Source organism: Lepisma saccharinum, chromosome 3 (genome assembly GCF_977018435.1).
Source record: "Lepisma saccharinum chromosome 3, izLepSacc3.1, whole genome shotgun sequence".
Taxonomy (NCBI): Eukaryota; Metazoa; Arthropoda; class Insecta; order Zygentoma; family Lepismatidae; genus Lepisma; species Lepisma saccharinum.
In genome coordinates, this window is record NC_139231.1 from 9,624,409 (window position 1) to 9,645,021 (window position 20,613).

The window sequence follows — 20,613 nt, forward strand, 5'->3', positions numbered from 1 at the left end:
TGCTACGCATCAGCTAACACACCTGTGCACAAAAATAATCTTATTTGTTTAACATAAAATGTCAGAGGTGATTTTGTAAATGCCATTGAAACGAATATGTATTGGAAATGGAAACACACATAAATGTGAGACATTCCATTCCATTCCAGGATGAAACCTTTAACACATTTAACAAGATAGAAATGTTATACAAAAATTATACAATTGTTCTACAGTTACAGTTTTACAAATTAAAATAAAACATTATAATATATGCAGTGTTATATAATTACAAAGTGTAAGAGTAACAAGGGAGATTATCTAAGTGTCCCCCTCCGATTTTCATAAAACTTTGCAGGTGTATAGAGGGACCCAAAAGGAAGAAATACGTGTTTTTTTGTTTAGACTAGAAAACTGTTTTAGGGGGCAAACCTCCCTCAAATGTCAAAATGAGGACAAATTTAAGTGTGCATTTGACCCTATGTCCCACTCCGATTTTCATGAAACTTCGCAGGTGTATAGAGGGGCCGAAAGGAAGAAATACGTGTTTGTTTGTTTCGGCTAAAAAACTGTTTTAGGGGGCAAAACCTGCCTCAAATGTCAAGATGAGGACAAAATTGACGTGGGGATCTGACCCCTGTGTCCCCCTCCAATTTCCATGAAATTTGGCTGGTGTATAGAGAGGCCCTATGCCCTCTGTTTCTTCCTATGCCATATTTACGTGGCTTTTTGGTCAGATCCCCACTTCAATATCTCCTCATCTTAACATTTGAGGGGGGAGGTTTGCCCCCTAAAACAGTTTTTTAGCCAAAACAAAAAAACATGTATTTCTTCTTTTGGGTCCCTTTATACACCTACCAAGTTTCATGGAAATCGGAGTGGCACACAGGGGTCAGATCCCCACGTCAATTTGTCTTCATCTTGACATTTGAGGGGGGTTTTGCCCCCTAAAACCGTTTTTTTTTTTTTTTTAGCTGAAACACAAAAACATGTATTTCTTCCTTTGGGCCCCTCTATACACCTGCCAAGTTTCATGGAAATCGGAGGGGGAGACTTAGACCTCCCTTGTAAGTGTATTAATTACAAATCGTGCACACACACTCTATATATACACAGGGTGTCGCAAAACTCTTTCAACAACCCTTGGGTGCTGATAGATATCATAAAAACAAGTAACTTTTCCCTATAAAGTGTACTTCGAAAGCGCTTAGTTTCTGCACTATAAGCGCTTAAAAATCTATCCTGTACGTATGCAACCCAACACAGCAAACTCTTGCTCTGACATAAATACCAGGGGCACGTGGCTAGAGGGCTGCATAGCCTGCCTTTTACCTACCCACTGCCCGCTTGCCCGCGAGGACAGGTATACCTGCTCGCCTGCCCACGGCAACGAGTCGACTTGCATCTTTACCCGGGTTCTTGGTCTTCAAGGTGCTCTGCGCTTACAAGGTAACTGGGCATTTAACAAGACCCGGGCGCCTGCAAAACCTGCTGGAAGGAAACAGCCCTCCGGCAGCGTGTCGCTCCAGGTGTTTCATCACCACGTGGACAGCTACAGCCAGTGTTGCCTACTTACGTAGCTCCTAAATCCTACGAAGTCCTAGGAGGAGCTCTCTCCTCCAAGGAGAATTTATATACTTAGCAATTTCAGTTCAGCGTAAGCAGTTTTTATCTTATTGCCAGGAAATGCACGCAGTATTACAGCTTCATTTATCTAAATGAATGATCGAGCAAACAAAAATCTCCTCACTGAAAACTAATTGTTTTTCATTGCATGGTGCCTTAACCAGGCACACAGTGGCGCAACCAGAGGGGGCAGGGTGCATTGCTCACAACCTTGGACGGAAATTAAGTCTAGCGGAGGGGTCAGGGTGGGGGTCAAACATTAAAGTACAAGAAAAAGCAGGCTAGCAGAATTTAGGAGTAGCAGGGCTAAAGGGTACTCAAGATGGAATTAATTTTCATATTTTTCTTGCATTTTCATTCCAAACGGCCAACGGTACCTGCAAAAGGGGGGGGGGGGGAATGGAGGGGTAATTGCAACCCCTTGATTTCAAATTTTACGAAAGTAGAAATATGTTATAAAATATTATACAGTCTCATCAAGTTCAATGCCGTAGCAAAGGGGTAGCGGGAGTCGGCCCTGAGCGCCGAACGATCTAAGTGAGAAAAGTTTTAAAACAGAGAATGCTATGGCGTCCCGTGATATTATTTGCTATTAATGTTGGTTTGTTACGAGTTGGATGAATTGATTATGTAATACGTCGCTCCATGTGAAAAGAAAATATTGTAGATGGAAATTTTACATGCCATATGTATGTACGTTCGGAATGCATTTATCATGCACTTTCTTTCTTTCAAAAACAGTTTGTCTGCTTGTTTTCCATTATTAGCTAATGTGAAATTGACGTGTTGAAAAAAAATATTTCTAATCCTCTGTTTCAACACAAATACGTGAGAACGGACTTCTACCCCCTCTTTGCGTGCCCTTTTTGCGTGATTTATAAGGATAATAATGCCTTTCATGCTACTTTATTACTATTATTGTGATTGTTGTTGTTGGCACGTTTATCCAAGTACTTGAAACCCCCCTCCCCAAACGAGGGTAACGGCAATACCCCTGGCTGGCTACGGCCCTGGTGTTCGCAGTAGAACAGTGTGTTGTTCAACTCACGACCTCGGCGTTGAACGTGACATGTTTCAGTCCTGCCCTATATCACTATATATACGTATATTGGTTGTTTACGACATATACTTATGGATCCTGTGCCACGGAAAACCTATTTCAATGTGTGTGTGGGGAGGGGGGGTAGCAACAGTCGTAAATCTCATTTCATTGGTGATGTGGGTTACGAAGCTTTGAGTTCCCTTTTTTAAGTAGTGAAAATCTATTGCAGTTGGCAACACCGCAGAACGGTGTGGGCCCGGTGCAGTTTCTACTCGAAGCAACTACGTCATGCAGAGGGAGGGGTCTGCAGTTGATGGAAAGAACGAACTGAGACCTACTAGGTATTGTAAGACTGCGGGTACCCGGTGGGTCTGCAATGCCTGCCAGGAACGATCTGGGCAGGTGATCAGACAAGCTGCTCAAGCGAGGGTGTTGCGCAGGTTGCATGGCATTTCAGGAGCGATGTCTCGCGAACGGGTCTGCTCCAGGTCTTGTGCAGGCCTCTGCACGTGGCAGGGTTCCCACTAGCGTTCCTTGTTAAGAGAGACGACTTGAAAACAACAACTTGGAGTCTTGCCTGAGCAAAATCCAAAACATTAATTATACTTGCGATGTTGTAAGAAGCATTCACAGTATTTATAAACTGACCAAGACAAATAATGCGCAAACTGAAATTATCAATTCAATAATTCTGACGCTTTTTCCAAACCAACATAACTGTTACATCACAATTTATACACCTCGGTATTGTAGTGATTATTGTGATTACTTCTTATTAGTATTTATTAGCAGAACGAATACAAAGTTGTTGTTTGTATATCACGTAGATATTTGAAGATGACATGTATGTAAAAATTGTAGTGAAATAAATAAAGAGACACTTCTGGAATTTCAATGTAGATGTAATTACACAGTCGAAATAATTTATTGTGTTGCTGGAGGAAGCAACGCTGATATGGGGCTTTTATTTGTTTATTTAGAGATTATTTTAATCATGCGCAGGCCGGGATTTATCTATGTGAAGGCCCGGAGCTTAGAACACCAAGACCCCAACCCAATCCCCTCCACAGTTTCAGTTATAACTTTTCGCTAAGCTACACGAGGTGGTTAGTTATACGTGTTTCTACATTTTTTCATCACATCCGAAGTAACTCATTTTTTTCTTTATGCAGTACTGTTCCAAGCAGTTTTCCTCAGTGAAGGCCCAGAGCTGCAGCCCTCAAGGTCACCCTAAATCCTGATCTCATCTTGACCATACCCTGCATAATTTTGCACCTCCTAAGTCTACTAGCTGCTTCTAATCATAGAAGTATTCAATTGATGATAGTTTATTTTGTTTGAAGTTCTCTAGTATTTTTTGTTTTGCATTCTAATGACAAAGTTAAGACAGCTTTTTATGGGATGATGATATGTGAACATTTCTAGTATACATAATATTTATGAGTAAAATATACAAGTAATGAATACCAGAATATACTTATTTATTGAAACATTCACATATCCCCAAGTGTATGTACTTAGTGAATTTGATTATTTGATTGGGTGGGCAATCGGGTGGGCACAGGATTTTTTGGGTGGGCGCTACACAAGACAAACACATTAGACAGCACAATTACTACACAAAACGAACACAAACACATTAGACAGCACAACTACTACACAAGACACACACAAACACATCACAACTATAACGCAATATAAACACAAACACATCACAACTACTATACAATATAAACATAAACAAACTACACACCACAACTACTACACAAGACAAACACAAACAAATTAGACAGCACAACTACTACGCAAGACAAAACAAGACATTACCTTTACTCAGAAAAAAAGGTAAAGTGCTCCCCTGTGCTTAGCACCATGCCATGAAGGTGTATAGGGGGTGTGGGGGTAACGCCCACACTTTCTTGATCCACCCAGCATCGAAAGAACCTTTTGAGACCAGATTATTATTTCCCACTGAAGCTTGCAGAAAGGAAATTATTAATTTTAGAATTATTGAAAAAATAATAATAATAATAATAATATTTTCATTAGAGAGCAGTGTAATCCTCAAATAGGAGCTATTTGCTAAAAGATGTTTTTATTCTGTTGTAGGTGAGAATTGTTGTATCTACTTTAGTTGCATTAGGTGGTAACCTCAACTTTAAAGAGAGGTTATTTGTGTCGTTGGCTTGGTTACCAAAAGCCACTGTCCAGGTGAGTGTACACCCATCTTGATTTTTTTTTGTTTTTGTAATAATCATTTATATTTAACTTAGTGTTCATTTACATGACCCTGCATTCGTGTACGGGAGCAATCACTCTCTCCCGGCCCCTAATTTTCGCTTATAAAAATCAAACTATTGGTCATAATGTAATGAAATTTGCTCTGGGCGTACCTTGGTGTATGAGAAACGTGGTGAAGAGATGGCGTTACAGTCTCTCTAGTCCTTGCATGGGCATGCGCATGCATCTGGGCAATTCTGCCATTAAATGACAATCGTATGGATGTGTGCTTTCAGTCTGAGTTCTTGTCTTGTCAATGCACATCCGGGAATCCTTGTTACACATGGTTCCCCAATGTAAGTAAGGTTATGAATTCCAGCTTTGGGCTACTGAGAATCCTTACACTCTACACAAAATACCTCTTCATGATGAAAAAATTGGAGTGGGGTGTTTGAATTTCTTCCCATGGGACATGCTGAAAGGAAAGGTCTATCGCACATAAAGGGATAAAAACATAACACGAAGAGGCCATTAACCATTTCAACATGGGTAACGGGGGTAGCATGTTCGGCAACATCATTTCTGCTGATACAGTCCCCTACTGTCATCTCTCTTGTGGTGGGAAAACAGTACAGTTATGCCTTTTTCCATGGCCAGCATCCTGAAATTTAGCAACACTGTCTCGCTGGCTTAAAAATCAAGCTACAAAGCATGGGCGTGAATAGCAAAATTGATGACTTTTAAAGAAACAAGGGAATCCATGTAAAATATTTTTTCCTTTCCAAATGTGGACAAAAGATTGACATTACGATGTAAGTGGAAAACATACATTAACAGTAGAAATGGAAATTTATCGTTAAATAACTGGAAATAAACAGAAAACGCAAGGCCAACTTTACCCCACATATGCAGCAAGGAACTTACCAATCATGTGTACAGTAGTTTCAACCTATTTTATTTGCTAGAATGTCAGAATGACATTAGAAATTCTTTAGAAACTAAATATTTAGGTGATGGAAGATCTAATACACTGGTTTTACAGTTTTAAAAGTAAGATGTAAGAGTAGTTCTGGATGCGATAAACCAGCATGGGCGAGAGTGTAAAATGTATCAACAGACAATAAATACATTGTAATTACGATGTGCTTATGAGCATATATTTGTTTTGTGTGCATATGTATGTACAAGGCTAAAATATTGCCTACCACGAAATTAATTAACTTAAAATAAATATTTGGTGGCTATATACTCCCTGAGAGAAAGTGGATAATTTTGAAATTCTAGCCTGATTTGATATATCACATCACCAATTTCTTTTGAAATTTTTGCGTTGAATTCAATATGGCGGTCAACAATATGCCAGACCTGCGCTTGACACACATGGCTAGGGATCTCCATGTGCCTAACCTATTTCTTTCATGACCAATTATACCCAGGAGAAGTCCTTTACATTTTGTAGGGGGTGTTAAGAGAAATTTGACTCGTCATAGTTCATATAATGGGACTTTTATCAGTCACATAGTTACACATATTTTTATGTATCTTCTGATCCCATTGCAGTCCCAGAATGATTTTTTGATATGTTTTAGAGTATGGTATGAGGGACAAAATATATTTTTTTCACGATTTTTGGTGATATTCAAGATCAAAGGTCAAGGTCACGTGACAAAATTATATTTTTTTATCCAAAGGTAGGATTGTTATATATCACTGAAAAGCTTGTTCAATTCCCTGTACAATAAGCTTTATTTGAGCTTCCTAGGGGAAATAGGGGCGGAGTTATAGCTCATTTAGTATAGCTAAGCAGGCTCAAAAAGGGCAATTTATGCGAACTTTGACCTTGAATAATTTAACAATTACAAGACGCACGAAAGTAAAAATTTTCATAGTTACTAAGTTCCTTTCATAGTTTCAACTCTCCAAATTTCATGAAAATCGGAGATGGTCAGGTTGGAAATTGCACATATCTGTCTTAATTTGGCATGGAATGACTCTTACATTATTATTATAATTACCCAGGTATTATAATATAATTATATGTATAAGTATTATTACTTACATATTAATATTGCATTTAGTTAGTAATTATTATTTCATTATTAATTACTTTTATTACAATGTTTAATTTTTCCTTCAAACAAATTGCTACAGAAAAATATTCATAAATGTGAGAAAATGTATGTAAAATGGGACATAATATATTGGTGGAAGAGGATGTTTTGTAGATTTCAAAAAGATTTGGTAAAAAAAAACTTAGCAACACATGTCCTATGATTTTCTAAAAAAAAAAACTGTCTCCATGAAAAACATTGCATTTTCAGGCAAGCCCACAAACTGTTAATCACAAAATGTTTTGTTTTTTTTCCATGTAGGACTAGTGCAAAATAAGTGGAAACTTGAATTTTGCATCAGTTTCATGAAAGTGTAGTGCAACATTTTTGCAGGTCCACAAAATAAAGAAACTTCAGAAAAATATCAGCTTATTCACACCAATACACTGGTATTGGTATCGCCCTTGTGTTATACGAGGGCTGCTGGAAAAGTTTCTGCAATTAATATAAAAAATGGCATGTGAAATTCTGGGAATGGCTTTATTGTTTTTCAAAGTATTCACCCTTAAGAACGATACACTTTTGCATATGCTCAAACCAATTTTGAAAGCATTTTTTCCACTCTGAAGCTGATACCTCAGAAATTGCTGTTTGGAATGTGTCAACAGCTGCTTCAGGTGACACAAATCGCTCACCACGCATCTTATTTTTCATTTGTGGGAACAAAAAGAAGTCATTAGGTGATAAATCAGGTGAGTATGGACAATGAGTAATTAATTCGAGATTTTTACTGGACAAGAAATCAACACTTTGGTGTGCTGAGTGGGAACTGGCATTGTCGTGGTGAGGAATAATGTGAGGATTTGGGTTTGCTTTACCCAATTCATTGATGACCTGGCAAACAAATTGTTGTATACCACTCAGCATTTACAGTCCTTTGATCTTCTAAAGCTGTTGTTGCCACATGTCCGGTATAACCGAAGAAACAAGCAATCATTTGCTTGGCAGCACTCCTCGAACAAACAACTTTTGTTGGTTTTGACTCACTTTGAAACACCCAAACAGTGGATTGCTGTTTAGTTTCAGCTTCATATGAACAGATCCAAGTTTTGTCCCCTGTAACGAGGTAGTACACCAAATTTGACTGCCTCGGTTGAATTTTTTGAGCATTTCTTTACACCAATTTACACGAGCCTGTTCTTAAGCTTTGGTCAGTTGTGTGGGATCCAAGGGCTTGAAAGTTTCCATACGTTCAGATGACCATGCAAAATCATATGTATTGCTTTCATATCAATGTTCAAGGATGCCTGAATCTCATGGTGTGTCACATGCCGATCTCTCTCAATCATTTCATGCACAGCATCAACATTACTAGCAACAACAGACGTGGATGGACGACCTTCACAAAATTCATCACTTGAGAAATGTGCGACCTCGCTGGAATTCGGATAACCAATTGTACACAGTGCTATTGGATGGTGCTTCATTCCCAAAACCCAAATGAAGTCGCTCGATGCATTGTTTCGGTGTTAAACTACATTTGAAATCATAAAAAATCATTGCCCGAAAGTGTTCATGAGAGATTTCCATTTCTCGCACGAAACTACTAGGGTGAATCAAAAAGTAAGTTACACCTGACCCATGTTCCTGTACTAAGAGATATAAAATAATCACGCTTGGTGGCAACACTGTCTGGAATGTTTTCTTCACACACTAGAAGCAGCTGTGCTTCAGCTGGTTTAGTATGCAAGCAGTCACAGTGTGAGTATGGCACGTCGTATTGAGGTGGCGTCCAAAATTGAGGTGTGCTCCGTCGTCCGATTTCTGTGCGCACAAAGGCATAATCGGAGTGAAATCCATCACCAAATTGTTGAGGTGTATGGTGAGAATGTGATGTCATGCCTCATGATCACAAAATAGTGCCAGATATTCGAAGAGGGAAGATCGAACGTGAACCATGAACCGCATGTCGGGCAGCCTGCAACTGTGAACACTATCGACCAAGGTCCGTTGAAGCCCACTTTCCCCCGCTCTAGAAGGTCTGGTCATAACAGATCTTTTTGTCAATCCCCGTGTTTACAACTTCGGCAGGGGTTCTGTGACGTCATCAGCATGACACGGCTCTGCGTGTCTGCTATTTTGAGCACTGTAAAGCTTGCAACGCTCTTGTTTTTAAGAGAAAAACACATACTGAAGAGCATCGCAAAACAACTTACACAGAATACATGAAAGTAATGGTAGATGAATTATAAGTATGTAAAAGCATAAACTTACCCACGGCTAGTGCTGGAAAGAACTGGAAGAAGAGCAGCTCTGGGTCCATTGTTTTTGTTTCATGGCATTTCTCCTTTTAATTTCTTGGGTCCTGCGATTCAGATATCAAACTCTGAAAAATGTTCTTGCTCTACAAAACAACTTGAGCATCTTCGGATCTTCATGGGGAAACCTATTTTTCAGAATTTCCAACAGACTGCTTATTACTTTTGCTCTTCGATTTATTGTTTTTCCATGGAACTGCCGGAATATTCGCTCACACTCTTTTATAACTTGCATCCAATTAGGAGAAGGAGACACAAGGCCACCCCGTGACAAAGTTTCTATCCATCCTCCACCCGATGAATTTGATGCACAAATTTCACCAGCTTCGACATTCCTACATTTTCTTGCGATATAGCCCGCAACATACCGCAGAGCCTCCTTTTCTTCATTTCTCATCAAGTAAAGCATGTCACTGTTTTCATCTGGCAAGTCTACAGATGATGACGTAAAGGTCACTTCTTGTCTTTGGTCAGTTGTTTGAGAATCGACGAAACCATCAAACAATGAAGCAAGCATCGTGGTCTCCCCAGCATCTTCCACAGGAGCACTCCCCGGGTGAGGCAGGTGGCAACCTAGTATCAATAAGCGCAACCTGTGCTTCACTTCTACCGGTAGCGGATTTTTGTAAAAATTCCCCATCCCACGAAGTTGAGAGAAAAGGTTGTCCAGAGCATCTTGGTTCAGCTTTCTTGTAAGAATGTATTTCAAACCTTTTGATTTTAAATCATGGTATAATCCTCTTAGGCTGCGGATGGAGACAAGAAATCCTTGTTGGAATGGAAGAAGATTGCGTTTTCCCATAACTCTTGCCTCTGATATTGCTTTCTCCATTTCACTAAGCACTTCCATTTGTTCGTCATAATGTATGCCAAAGCCACATTTGATTTTATTGCTAGAATTCAGTGGCACACCTGAATTCATGACGTCAATAAAATTGTTAGTGAGATGGAAAAAATTTGCCTCAACCTCATTCTCTGGGAAGACATACTCAATAAGAGCAGCAGTGTGCCTGGAGAAAAGTTCCATTGCTGGCGCAACCCTTTGTCTGTCGTTCTGTTGCACTGATATGTGCATCCAATTTAACTTTGGAGCAAGCCTGAGTTCGGAAGAATCCATTTTGAGTATCTTTTCTATGATATTTTTCTTTATAACTGTTTCATTCCACTGGATCCCATTATCGATAAAATGATTCCTCAATAATTTTATTAAGTGTGGCAAATCCGCAAAAACCCAAATTTTCTCCCCTGACAATGGAACTGAAAAAAAAAAACGGTTGCTCACAATTGACACTAAGATCGTTCCATAGTTTTCTATTACTTCCACCTAGATCCGAAACTATAGCGACTATTTTATACCCAGCTACCCCAACCATGGATATAATATCAAACAACAAAGCCTTGGTCATAGCCGTATCAAAGTTATAGTATACTGGCTGTTTCCATTCACCTGTCAATCCTCGAAGCATTGCAACCTGAACATTTCTATGGGGACCCACATTTTCACTGTCGTAGCACACTCGTCCGTTAACATTCATTTCATCAAACAACAGGACACACAGTTTTTCCACTTCAGTCAAACACTGTCCCTGCTGTTTCATAATATTCAAAACTGGTGCAAGAATTCCCGGTGGGAGTCTCAATTTCTGCGCCCAGCGACGAAGTGTTGCAATGCTGGGTAATGGAATTCCGACCTCTGATCTCATGTGGGTATACAATCGTTCACTTATCGCCCTTTGTGTTAATGCAGGAATTATATCTTCCTGTTTCCACCTCTGCTTTCTATTCCCCTTAATTAACATGTTGATTTGCCCTGGAGTAAAGGTTTTGCTCAAAATTTGTCTCACTTCTTTGTTCACGATAGTTTTCACTTTCTTCCGCTCCCTTGTTTTTAAAGCCACTTTTGACTGCAATACCTTCTTATACCTTGCTTGCCATTTTTGCAAATTGATTTTAAGGTTTTTGATTTCCTCATGACAATCATTTATATCTGTCTTTAGCTTTTCATTTTCCCCACGAAGCACTTCCAGTTGTTTTGTGTTTTCGATTTTTTCACTTTCTATTGAACAAACAAATGACAACACAGATAAAGGCTTTTGTTCTTGATGTGGCACGCTGCTAATTGTTCACTTACCTTAGAGAGAACCCTTTTCCTAGCACATCTTGCCTTTGCACGTCTTGCACGAACGCTGTTGTCGTCACTGACCAGCACATGTGTGACTGGAAGTAACAATGTAGGAATGGCATCTTTCTTCAGTCTCTTCTTTGGTGTAATTCCTAATAATTCCGATTTTAAATCGCGTTCGTAACATTCTGGTGAAAAATGTGAAGAACAAATACTTGAGTTAGCAACCTGAAATTTGTCTTTTCAATAACATTTGCTCTCCCAGATTTTTTGGAACTTCTCGTTGGGAGGAAATTTATGGTAAACTATATCAAAATTTTTAGTTTTCCTGAGATAGTTTCGACATGTGCTCACAGCACAGTTAGACATTATTATTATCACTCACATTACAATATGAAAACACAACAAAATGACTAAAAATACACGCGAATACATGAATACAAGAGCAAGGAAAGAACACAGAAACACATTTCCCCTGCTAAAACTAGCGGATACTAAACTTTCCCCAGCGACCTGTCATGTCTATGACGTCACAGTTTTACAACCACCTCGGCTTGCTCAAAAGGCGCGTTATGAACGGACCTTCCAAAGCGAGCGGCAAACACAGGTCAACGGACCTTGACTATCGACAACATGGAGCATGTGAATGCAATCATTGTTGCTAACCGCCACATGAAAATTAAAGAGATTGCAAGTGAACTGAACATATCCTATGGTAGTGTGTCTATGCTGATTCGTGATCAGATGGGTTATCGTAAACTGTGCTCTCGCTGGGTGCCACGCTTGTTAACCAACAGGCACAAAAATCAACGTTTTGATGCTGCGCTGTCATTTCTTTGGTGTTATTCCACTGATGGTCCGCAGTTTCTGAGCAAAATCACAGGAGATGAGTCCTGGGTGCACCAATACACTCCCGAGACAAAGAGGGCATCCATGAAATGGAGACACAAGGATTCACCACCACCAAGGAAAGCCAAAACCTGTCCAACGGTTTGAAAGGTCATGCTCACGATCTTCTTTGATTTCGAAGGCATTGTCTACAGTGAGTTTGTGCCCCGAGGAACAACAATCAATGCTGCAACATACTGTGAGACTTTAAAGAAGCTGAGAAAAGCCATTAAAGATCAAAGGCCCGGCAGATTGAGTGATAGGGTTGTTCTTCTTCACGACAATGCTATCCCCCATACAGCTGGTGTCACACAGGATTTACTGCAGAAATTCAAGTGGGAGGTGTGGTCTTACCCTCCATATAGCCCCAATTTGGTACCCTGTGACTACCACCTTTTCGGTCCTTTCAAACAAGACCTAGAGGATCAGCGTTTTGCATCAGATGAGGAAGTGCAGGAAGCAGTCTCAAAGTGGTTCAAAGAAATTGGATGGAATTTTTACACACAAGGAATCGAAAAACTGGTCACACGATACGAAAAGTGCTTGGAATACCTTGGTGACTATGTCGAAAAAAGTGAAATGTTCATGCATTTTTTTCAAATATTTTTTTTCTTTCTAACGTGTTTTGTTTGTTTTTTACAGGGGGTGTAACTTACTTTTTGATTCACCCACGTACGTCTTCAAACTGCTGTGAAAAATAAATGAATAGGCTTAAACAAACAATCAAAGATAATTTAAACATAAAAAGGTCTATTCTTCCGATTTTTATAATAGCGGAACACTAGCACCACTGATGGTAGTTTGCAGAAACTTTTCCAGCAACCCTCATATTATACAAATCAAAGTTAGCAACACAAACAGTGGTAACATGCATAATTGAAAATGTCATTTCATTTCTTGGAATAAATCACACAATAATTTTACACCATTTTGTACATTTTTCCCTTAGGCAGCCTTGGGTCCTGTTGCATTGGACATTGCCCGAGAACAAGGTGTGTCAGAGGAGATACTAACTGTCGCTTCCCACTTATTAACAGTAGCTGTGCTATCCATCCTGATCACTGCTCCGATTGGTTCGATAGCAGTCAATCTGACAGGACCAAAGTTGCTGAAATCATCAGCGTCAGTGGCCAACGGTTGGCAGGAGAGCTCTAGGCCTTCGCAGAGAGAGCCGGCCAGCGAAGATGCCGTGTGACGTTGGCACCCTCGGATTGTTCTTATCCAGGAATATGGCTAGCATCACAACTCCTTCCTTTAAAATTATACTTAAAAAGGGATGTGGGTCGGGGAGAGGGGAGCAGGATTCAGTAGGCAGTGTCATAGAGAGTATGTAGGCAGGAGGAGTGTAATGTGTATGCAAGATAATACTGTAAGCTTCATGAGTTTCCTTTCTTTTATTGTGGATCTTAATTTCTGAAAATTCAAATATAGATTCCTAATGAATTCAGATAACAGATCCAGGATTTCAATCCTGTTACATTCAGATTTGAATGCCAATACCTATTTTCATAAGCCACAATTCTTTCTCTTGAAACTATAATATATTGTATAAATTAATCAGCCTGCTTCTACATTTTAAAGAGTATGAAAAATCTGAGATACTGACTGTTAGTATGTGCACTTCCACTTTGAACATGACAAGAGGCCATCTAGTTTCCATGACTTAATGATCAGGAAACCAGAAAATCGAGGTGTGCATCCTGAGTAAGGCGTAAATGATTGTTGTTAACATTCCATCCCACTTTCATACTTTCATTGATAAATTCAACACATGCCAATATCAGTTTGTTGTTTCATAACATGGATTCATTGAAAACCCATCACAGTACAGTTTGCATCATGCTGATAATTTGATAAAGGGGGAAAACATAGCATCAGGAGTGCACACAACTCTTTATTTGTGTAAAGAATTCTTGAGTTTGAGTTTTATTTTATTTACATCCACTTTATGCACAGATAGGCTAAGCGGGAATGAACCTATAGTTTAAAGTAAAATCTGAACCACTGTGCAATGTGTCTCCACCAAGTATCAAACCCAGGTCTTTTGATTACAAGGCGATGACGTTGCCACTGTCATCAGGGAGGCCCTGTGTAAAGAATATTTCTGGCTCATATTACGATAAAATAAAACTGCACACACACGCACATTTGTAAATGCTAATTTAGAATGGCTTTCATCTGTCAACTGATGAATCATTTGTACCAGAGTTGTGAAATTAATAATGAACGCATCACACTTTAGTGGAAAAGGCAACAAAATGAACATTAGTAAGAAGTCTATAACCTGCGCAATATTATGTGTTTAGTATTTATATTCTTTTACTCATCAGTGCAAATCACTAATTACATATTTCACTTTGAATTTGTATTTTCCCTCCATGATCATTTTTGCTTGTACCTAATTTTTTATGAACAATTCTTGGGTCATGTTAGGGGCTGCATGTAACAATCCAAAAAGAAAACGCCGAAAATTTTGAAGAAATGTAAATGCACTGCCTTAATAAATTAAATACCTGCCATATTCTCATATACTTATATAGATATAATGTTTAGAGAAAAAATAATATACAGGAAAACTCTCTCCCTCCTCCTGCCCAGGAAAATGTCTATAACTCTGTGAATATGTAAGATAAACACGTTTTCCATAAATATGAAGGTCTGTAGCTATGTATACTGTAAAGTCATTTTGTTATGTATTTGTTTTAATGCATGTACTGGTTTTTGCTTTAAATGGAAACTGTTATTTTACACAATGTCACTGTGAAATTATGTTATGAGAAAAAGAACTTCATTGTAAAAGGTTGTTCAAAATGTGTTGCTGATTCCCAAAATAATCCATTCACTGAAAGGAATATTAATTATAGGAAAAGCAAGGTTGAAAATAGAATACTTCATATACTGTACAACTTTCAAGAAACTTGAAGTTAAATTTCTTCAATACAAGATAAAGGTTAAGCACAGCTCTTGTGTTTCGAGATTAAGACTAAAGGAAACAGTCTAAAAATAATGTTGAAGGAGATAAAATAGAGGAAAAAAGTCCATGAAGAAGTTGTGGAATTTTGTTTCTTACATTTTTTTCCTTGCGAAGTACTTAAGTGAAATGCAAAACTGTCTGATGGACACCTGATCACAGAAAACACTATTGTTAATAATGTTGGCATAAGCTATCCCTTAACTAGATTTCACATTTGTAAACATGTTTAAACATTTCAACAAGCTCATGTTTTCCTTATTCTCCTACCTTTTTAGATATTCACTAAATTTGCAATAACCAAGCCTTAAGCACAGCAGAGTAGTTATTGGCGGAGTGGAGCCTTTGTGTTATCTCTTTTATGTCCTCCTCATTATCTTCGTTGGCTCATGTCCTTTGTGAACTCCATTACAAACAAGCATAGGTGCCCCTGCTTGTTAATAAGTTGCAGACATAGGTGGAGTGCTGAAACTGCAAGCAACACACCATCTGCAGTATACCCTTTTTTTCAGTGCTTTCTTCCTTGCCCTGATTAACCCAAGAAATATATTTCTCTGCACAAATAAATTTTTAAATAAATATTATTAACACAAAGTATTGAAGATCTGTACATTTAATTCAAAATATTTTCCCCTGTTGGGCACCTGAGTAGCATTTCTCATTTTGGTTGGTGTAGATTTTAAAAATGGAAGTAAATTTCAGAAGACTAGTGTCCAATGTTATTGGATGTTTCTGTAAATATTTTAATATTATCTGTTATCAATTGTAAAACAGCACATAATTTCAGAAGTCGTTAATCTTGATACTGCACTGTAGTAATCAGAGGCAAAAAAGAGGCAACACCTCATCAACGAAAAAAAAGCGTTCCATTTCATGAAAATTTCCATTTTGAAACCTGGGTACAACCGTTACATTTACCTGAAAAAATATATGTCTTTATTTATTTTAAATGTTGCATATAAATTTCTTTTACATTGCATTTTTGAATAATGGAAGGTCATTAATTTCGTAGCAAGCATTTTTCCATTATTTTTCTTATGATTTTCCAAATACTGTTTATTATTTCCTTACAAACCTAACTATTCATTTTAAAATAAGTTGTAATATATTGCTGCTTTTCACTTTCAAAAATTAAATTTTGAGAATAATTCTAATCATATGTTTGCAATTTAATGCTTTATGCCTTAGTTGTTAATATAAATATGAAATGAAAGTGAATATGAATATGAAAGTTCTGATAATCCACCAGAAGCCATATGTAACTTATTTTTTTAGTCGTAGTGCACCAAATCAAGGAAAACTTATATGATGTTACAAAACTTATTATTACAGGGCCATGTCCAAAAAAAAATTGTGTGAGAGAGTTTTCACTCACATAAATATTTAAAATTCTACTTTTCCTTTCTTTTGCTCTGAATGGATTGGTTTTCAATTTCTGGAATTTAAGAAGTGACATTTATAAGCTATTTTTGACAACTAATTTTAATATGGAAGTATTTGAAATTTGTCAACTGTTCAGGATCCAGAATATCTGAAAATAATGTCCCAAAATTGGAATCGGGATGGGGAAATGTTCTTTGCAACCCCAGTACAAAGATATTGAGATCTCGCATTCCCTTAGTAATTTGCAAAAGCTTCGAATGTGTCATAACATTTTCCCCATCACTTGTAGGGCAAAATCAAATTATCTCTGAAGCTATATTCTACTTATCTGAATTGGTTTAAAGTTTTAAGAAAATTTTCATTACAACATTACACGACACTTCTACTCTGTTTGTGGGCAATAAAATGAGACTTTTGTGACACACACACACATATAGGGCTGGATTGATATTGATGTATTGGCATCAGAAAGGTATCAGTTGGAATTATTTACTGATACTGGCCGATACTTTCGCAGCATTTGGATCGTTCGAGATACACAAAAATGCCACGCAACACTTCTGCAGTACATAATTTTCCTGAAAGTTATGCAATAAAGTTTTCATTGATTTTACACCAATATTATATGTATTTTGTGATTACATAACAGATACTTTAATATCACAATGAAATTTTGGAAAATTGTAAATCAAAATTCTGGTAAAATTGATGTTTTTAATTGGAGTGGAATACTCACCTATTAACATTAATCAATATTTTAAACAAAGTGTGAATGATTATACATTCAATCCTGATGCAAAATGTGAAAAAAATATTCCTCGATTTTACATTTTCCCGCATTTTAAGTTCCTTCAGAGTGGTCTCCTGAAAAACATAAAATCAAGGTTTCATTCAGCCCTAATACACACAGAAACATACACAGAGCCTAAAGGGAATATAAAAGAAGTGAACACATCAAGCTAATTTAAATGTTTTTAATATCACTGGTTCATAGATATTTTGGGATGGTGGGTTTGAACCCCAATCAATATACCCTTGTTACTCTGCAATTACAAACGGAAGTAAAATTCACACATGGTAGTTACTTAAAAGCTCTGAATTTCATTCATTCTTTTTCATCTTGTTTTTTTTTTATCTAGTGCCCATAACCAAGCCATTTTGAACTAGGTTTTATCATGTAGTGAAGAGAACTTTGAAAATTTTGTTGTGCACAATGTAATAGTTTTCATGTCACCCATATATTATTGTGAATCCAAACTCTATGAAAGAATATGGTGCATGTAATTTATTGAAAAGTTATGTGAAAATACCGCTCAATAACTTTTAAGTAAGTTATGATAATTGTGGATATTAAGAGCTTCACAGATAAATACTGAAAGAATCTTGATTGAACGTTTATATACCAGCTGTAAACACATGATTCTAAGCAATTAAATTTTGTACTGAAAATATAATTTAGGTGAAATATTGATATGATCTTTCCACAACAATTTTGCACGAAATTTTTAATTCTATGCCAGCCGGAAGGAGTAAAATGGGACTTCCTTTCTATGCAAGTTCCAGTGATGCTAGTGGTTTATTTCCATGGTGTTTACTGCCATTAAGAAATGTAGGAAAATAATAATCAATGCTGCACAGAAAATTAGTTACCTTTTATGCCAAAGAATACTCTTCTTATAACAAACACAAGACACTCAAGTATAGCATTTTCTTAAAAAAAAAAATACATTCCAACATATTTTCTAACATCAATTTGAAGAGGTAGTCAATTTTTATTGCTTTAATCTTAGAGTATAGCTTGATCAGATGCTTTGTAAAATACATAGATATTTAGATTTGTATACATTTTACCAGGTTGGGCAAGTGTCAGTAGCCTTGTCAAATAGTGTATGCTTTTGAGCAGTTTTTTTATTGTAAATTATTCATTATTATTGTACTTACAAAAACTGATATACTAGTTATATTAGTGTTAAGGCATATAAATTTGATTGTGTTGTTTGTGTGTGTGTGTGCATGAAGAAAAAGAGTGTATGTGGTTGTCAAACAATATGTATTTGTTGCCAGAGCTATTAATATTTTTACGATATGTACTTAATTGGTTACCAAATGGCCTTTGGAAAATTATTTTTTAAAAAGAGACAAAATGCTTACATTACAGAAAGTGTTGGATAATAGTCAAGTGTTATTGTTGTATCAAGAAAGAAGAAAGTGAATATGCAAGCCACTTTTCTTTTGTGAAAAACTTAATGAAAAATGCCTTTATAAGGTTTTTTCTTATGCTTATTTGTATCTTCAACCAAAAGGTGCATTTATAAATCCAAGAAATGTAGTAGAAATGCATTGTATTAGTGAGAAAGACTGTTAATATGAATAAAAGCATATTTTTTTGCTTGAACATTTACTTTTATTATGCAATATTATGCATGTCATAGTGGCAGCCTGCATAAAAATATTTAATAGTTCTGCAGAGAAAAATAATATAAATACATTTTTAAACATTTCACAATGCCCTTGTAAGCCAGGTATGGTGCGTGCCCCAGGGTGCCACGATGCACCTTTGGGAACCACTATCTTAGCCTGTATTTACATATTATATGTAATGATGCCTTCTGAACTATTTTTACTGTTGTCTACCCCCGATAGTAACACATTCACAAAGCATTCACTGGTAAACAAAGTTCTGAAATCAATTTCAAATAACATAAACACAAATACCAGTAAACGAAACCATCCTGTTTATTGCCCTCAGGGTTGAATATGGCTTATTAGGGAATTTACATGCATTTTGGAGTCTGCAAGAGAAGAATTTGCAAAATAAACAAGTGGTTTATTTCTACTGCTAGGTTAGGTTCTCATGATTCCATTCCCCAAAAATATTCAGTTCAGAAACTTGTTCCTCTCATTCTTATGATTCTCAGTCTGATACAAAATTATGAATTTCGGTTCTACATAGCCTAGTAGGTAATATATTTAATTTGAATTTTTTTTATACTATTATTATGTTATTTAGATAGAATATGAAAATAGAAGTTGTAGTCCAGGTAGCTGTACATTGACAATATAATCATAATTACTGGAAAGGTTGGTGAAGAAGAGGTTATCGTCTATTATTTTATAGATCTTTATTGGCATTTATGTTTTGGTGTAGCAAGAGAAGAAATTTTGTTAGTAAGATTATAACAATAGCAGAATTTACATTAGTCTATTATCTGTTGATTCTGCATAATAGTACAGTGTGTTCGAAAAGTAACTATACACCTGTCATGCACTCCTACAACAATATGTAACATCGACTTACATGGGCATATTTAAGGGAGGGAGGTTCAACGGGTCCCCTTTGGTTCAGTAAAATTACCAGATTACCTGTTCTATCAGCTTGTTCATGAAAATTTCTTCAGACTTATTTTGTTCTTCTAAATTAGAGACGTATAGGTCAGGATACGGATTAGATCTACACACCAGATGGTATTGAAGACTAAATGTCTGCAATTTCCTGATAGATTCTGAATTTCTCTGGAAAATGATAAGATAATTCCTAACATTTTGCAAATTCTATAATGTTACATGTAATTTCTGCCCAGATCAGTTGATTGTGAACTTATATTAAGCATTCATGAAGTTCTAGTTTTTTGACAATTTGAAATTTCTGAACTGTTCGATAATCATCGAGAGTCGATAAATAATTTCCCAAAATCTAGATCAAAATGGGAAACTATCTTTCCAATTTGTTCCTGCTGGAGATGTAACAGCATGTGGGTTAGCTTCAGCTATTACTTCTACTCTCTCTGGGTTGAGTATGATGGTGCTGATGTAATATGTGGTAGATTAAAGGGGTGGAGATCGATAATTTCAGAGAAGTGTCCAAAAAACAATTTTTGTGCATTGTTCAGCACATACTTTAACTCTAGTTGTTGCCCATCGTGTGAACTTTATGCAACAAGAAACTACATTGGGACTCTCAAATTAGTTGTATATTTTTCCTCGAGTCTTTTCAAAGGAATTTGTTTTTAAAA

The 20,613-nt window shown here is 37.0% G+C and overlaps 1 protein-coding gene across 2 annotated transcripts in view; it reads left to right on the top strand.

Moving 5' to 3' along the window:
* The window catches only part of LOC145984912 (sodium/hydrogen exchanger 9B2-like), a 144,806-nt gene extending 125,811 nt beyond the window's left edge, over positions 1-18,995 (top strand). For both annotated transcript variants that reach the window (XM_083118300.1, XM_083118301.1), the window contains 2 exons: positions 4,757-4,858; positions 13,196-18,995. In XM_083118300.1, the coding sequence (XP_082974426.1) occupies positions 4,757-4,858; positions 13,196-13,441 (348 nt within the window). In that variant the 3' untranslated portion in view covers positions 13,442-18,995. The remainder of the gene's footprint in view (positions 1-4,756; positions 4,859-13,195) is intronic.
* The last annotated feature ends 1,618 nt before the right edge of the window (positions 18,996-20,613 follow it).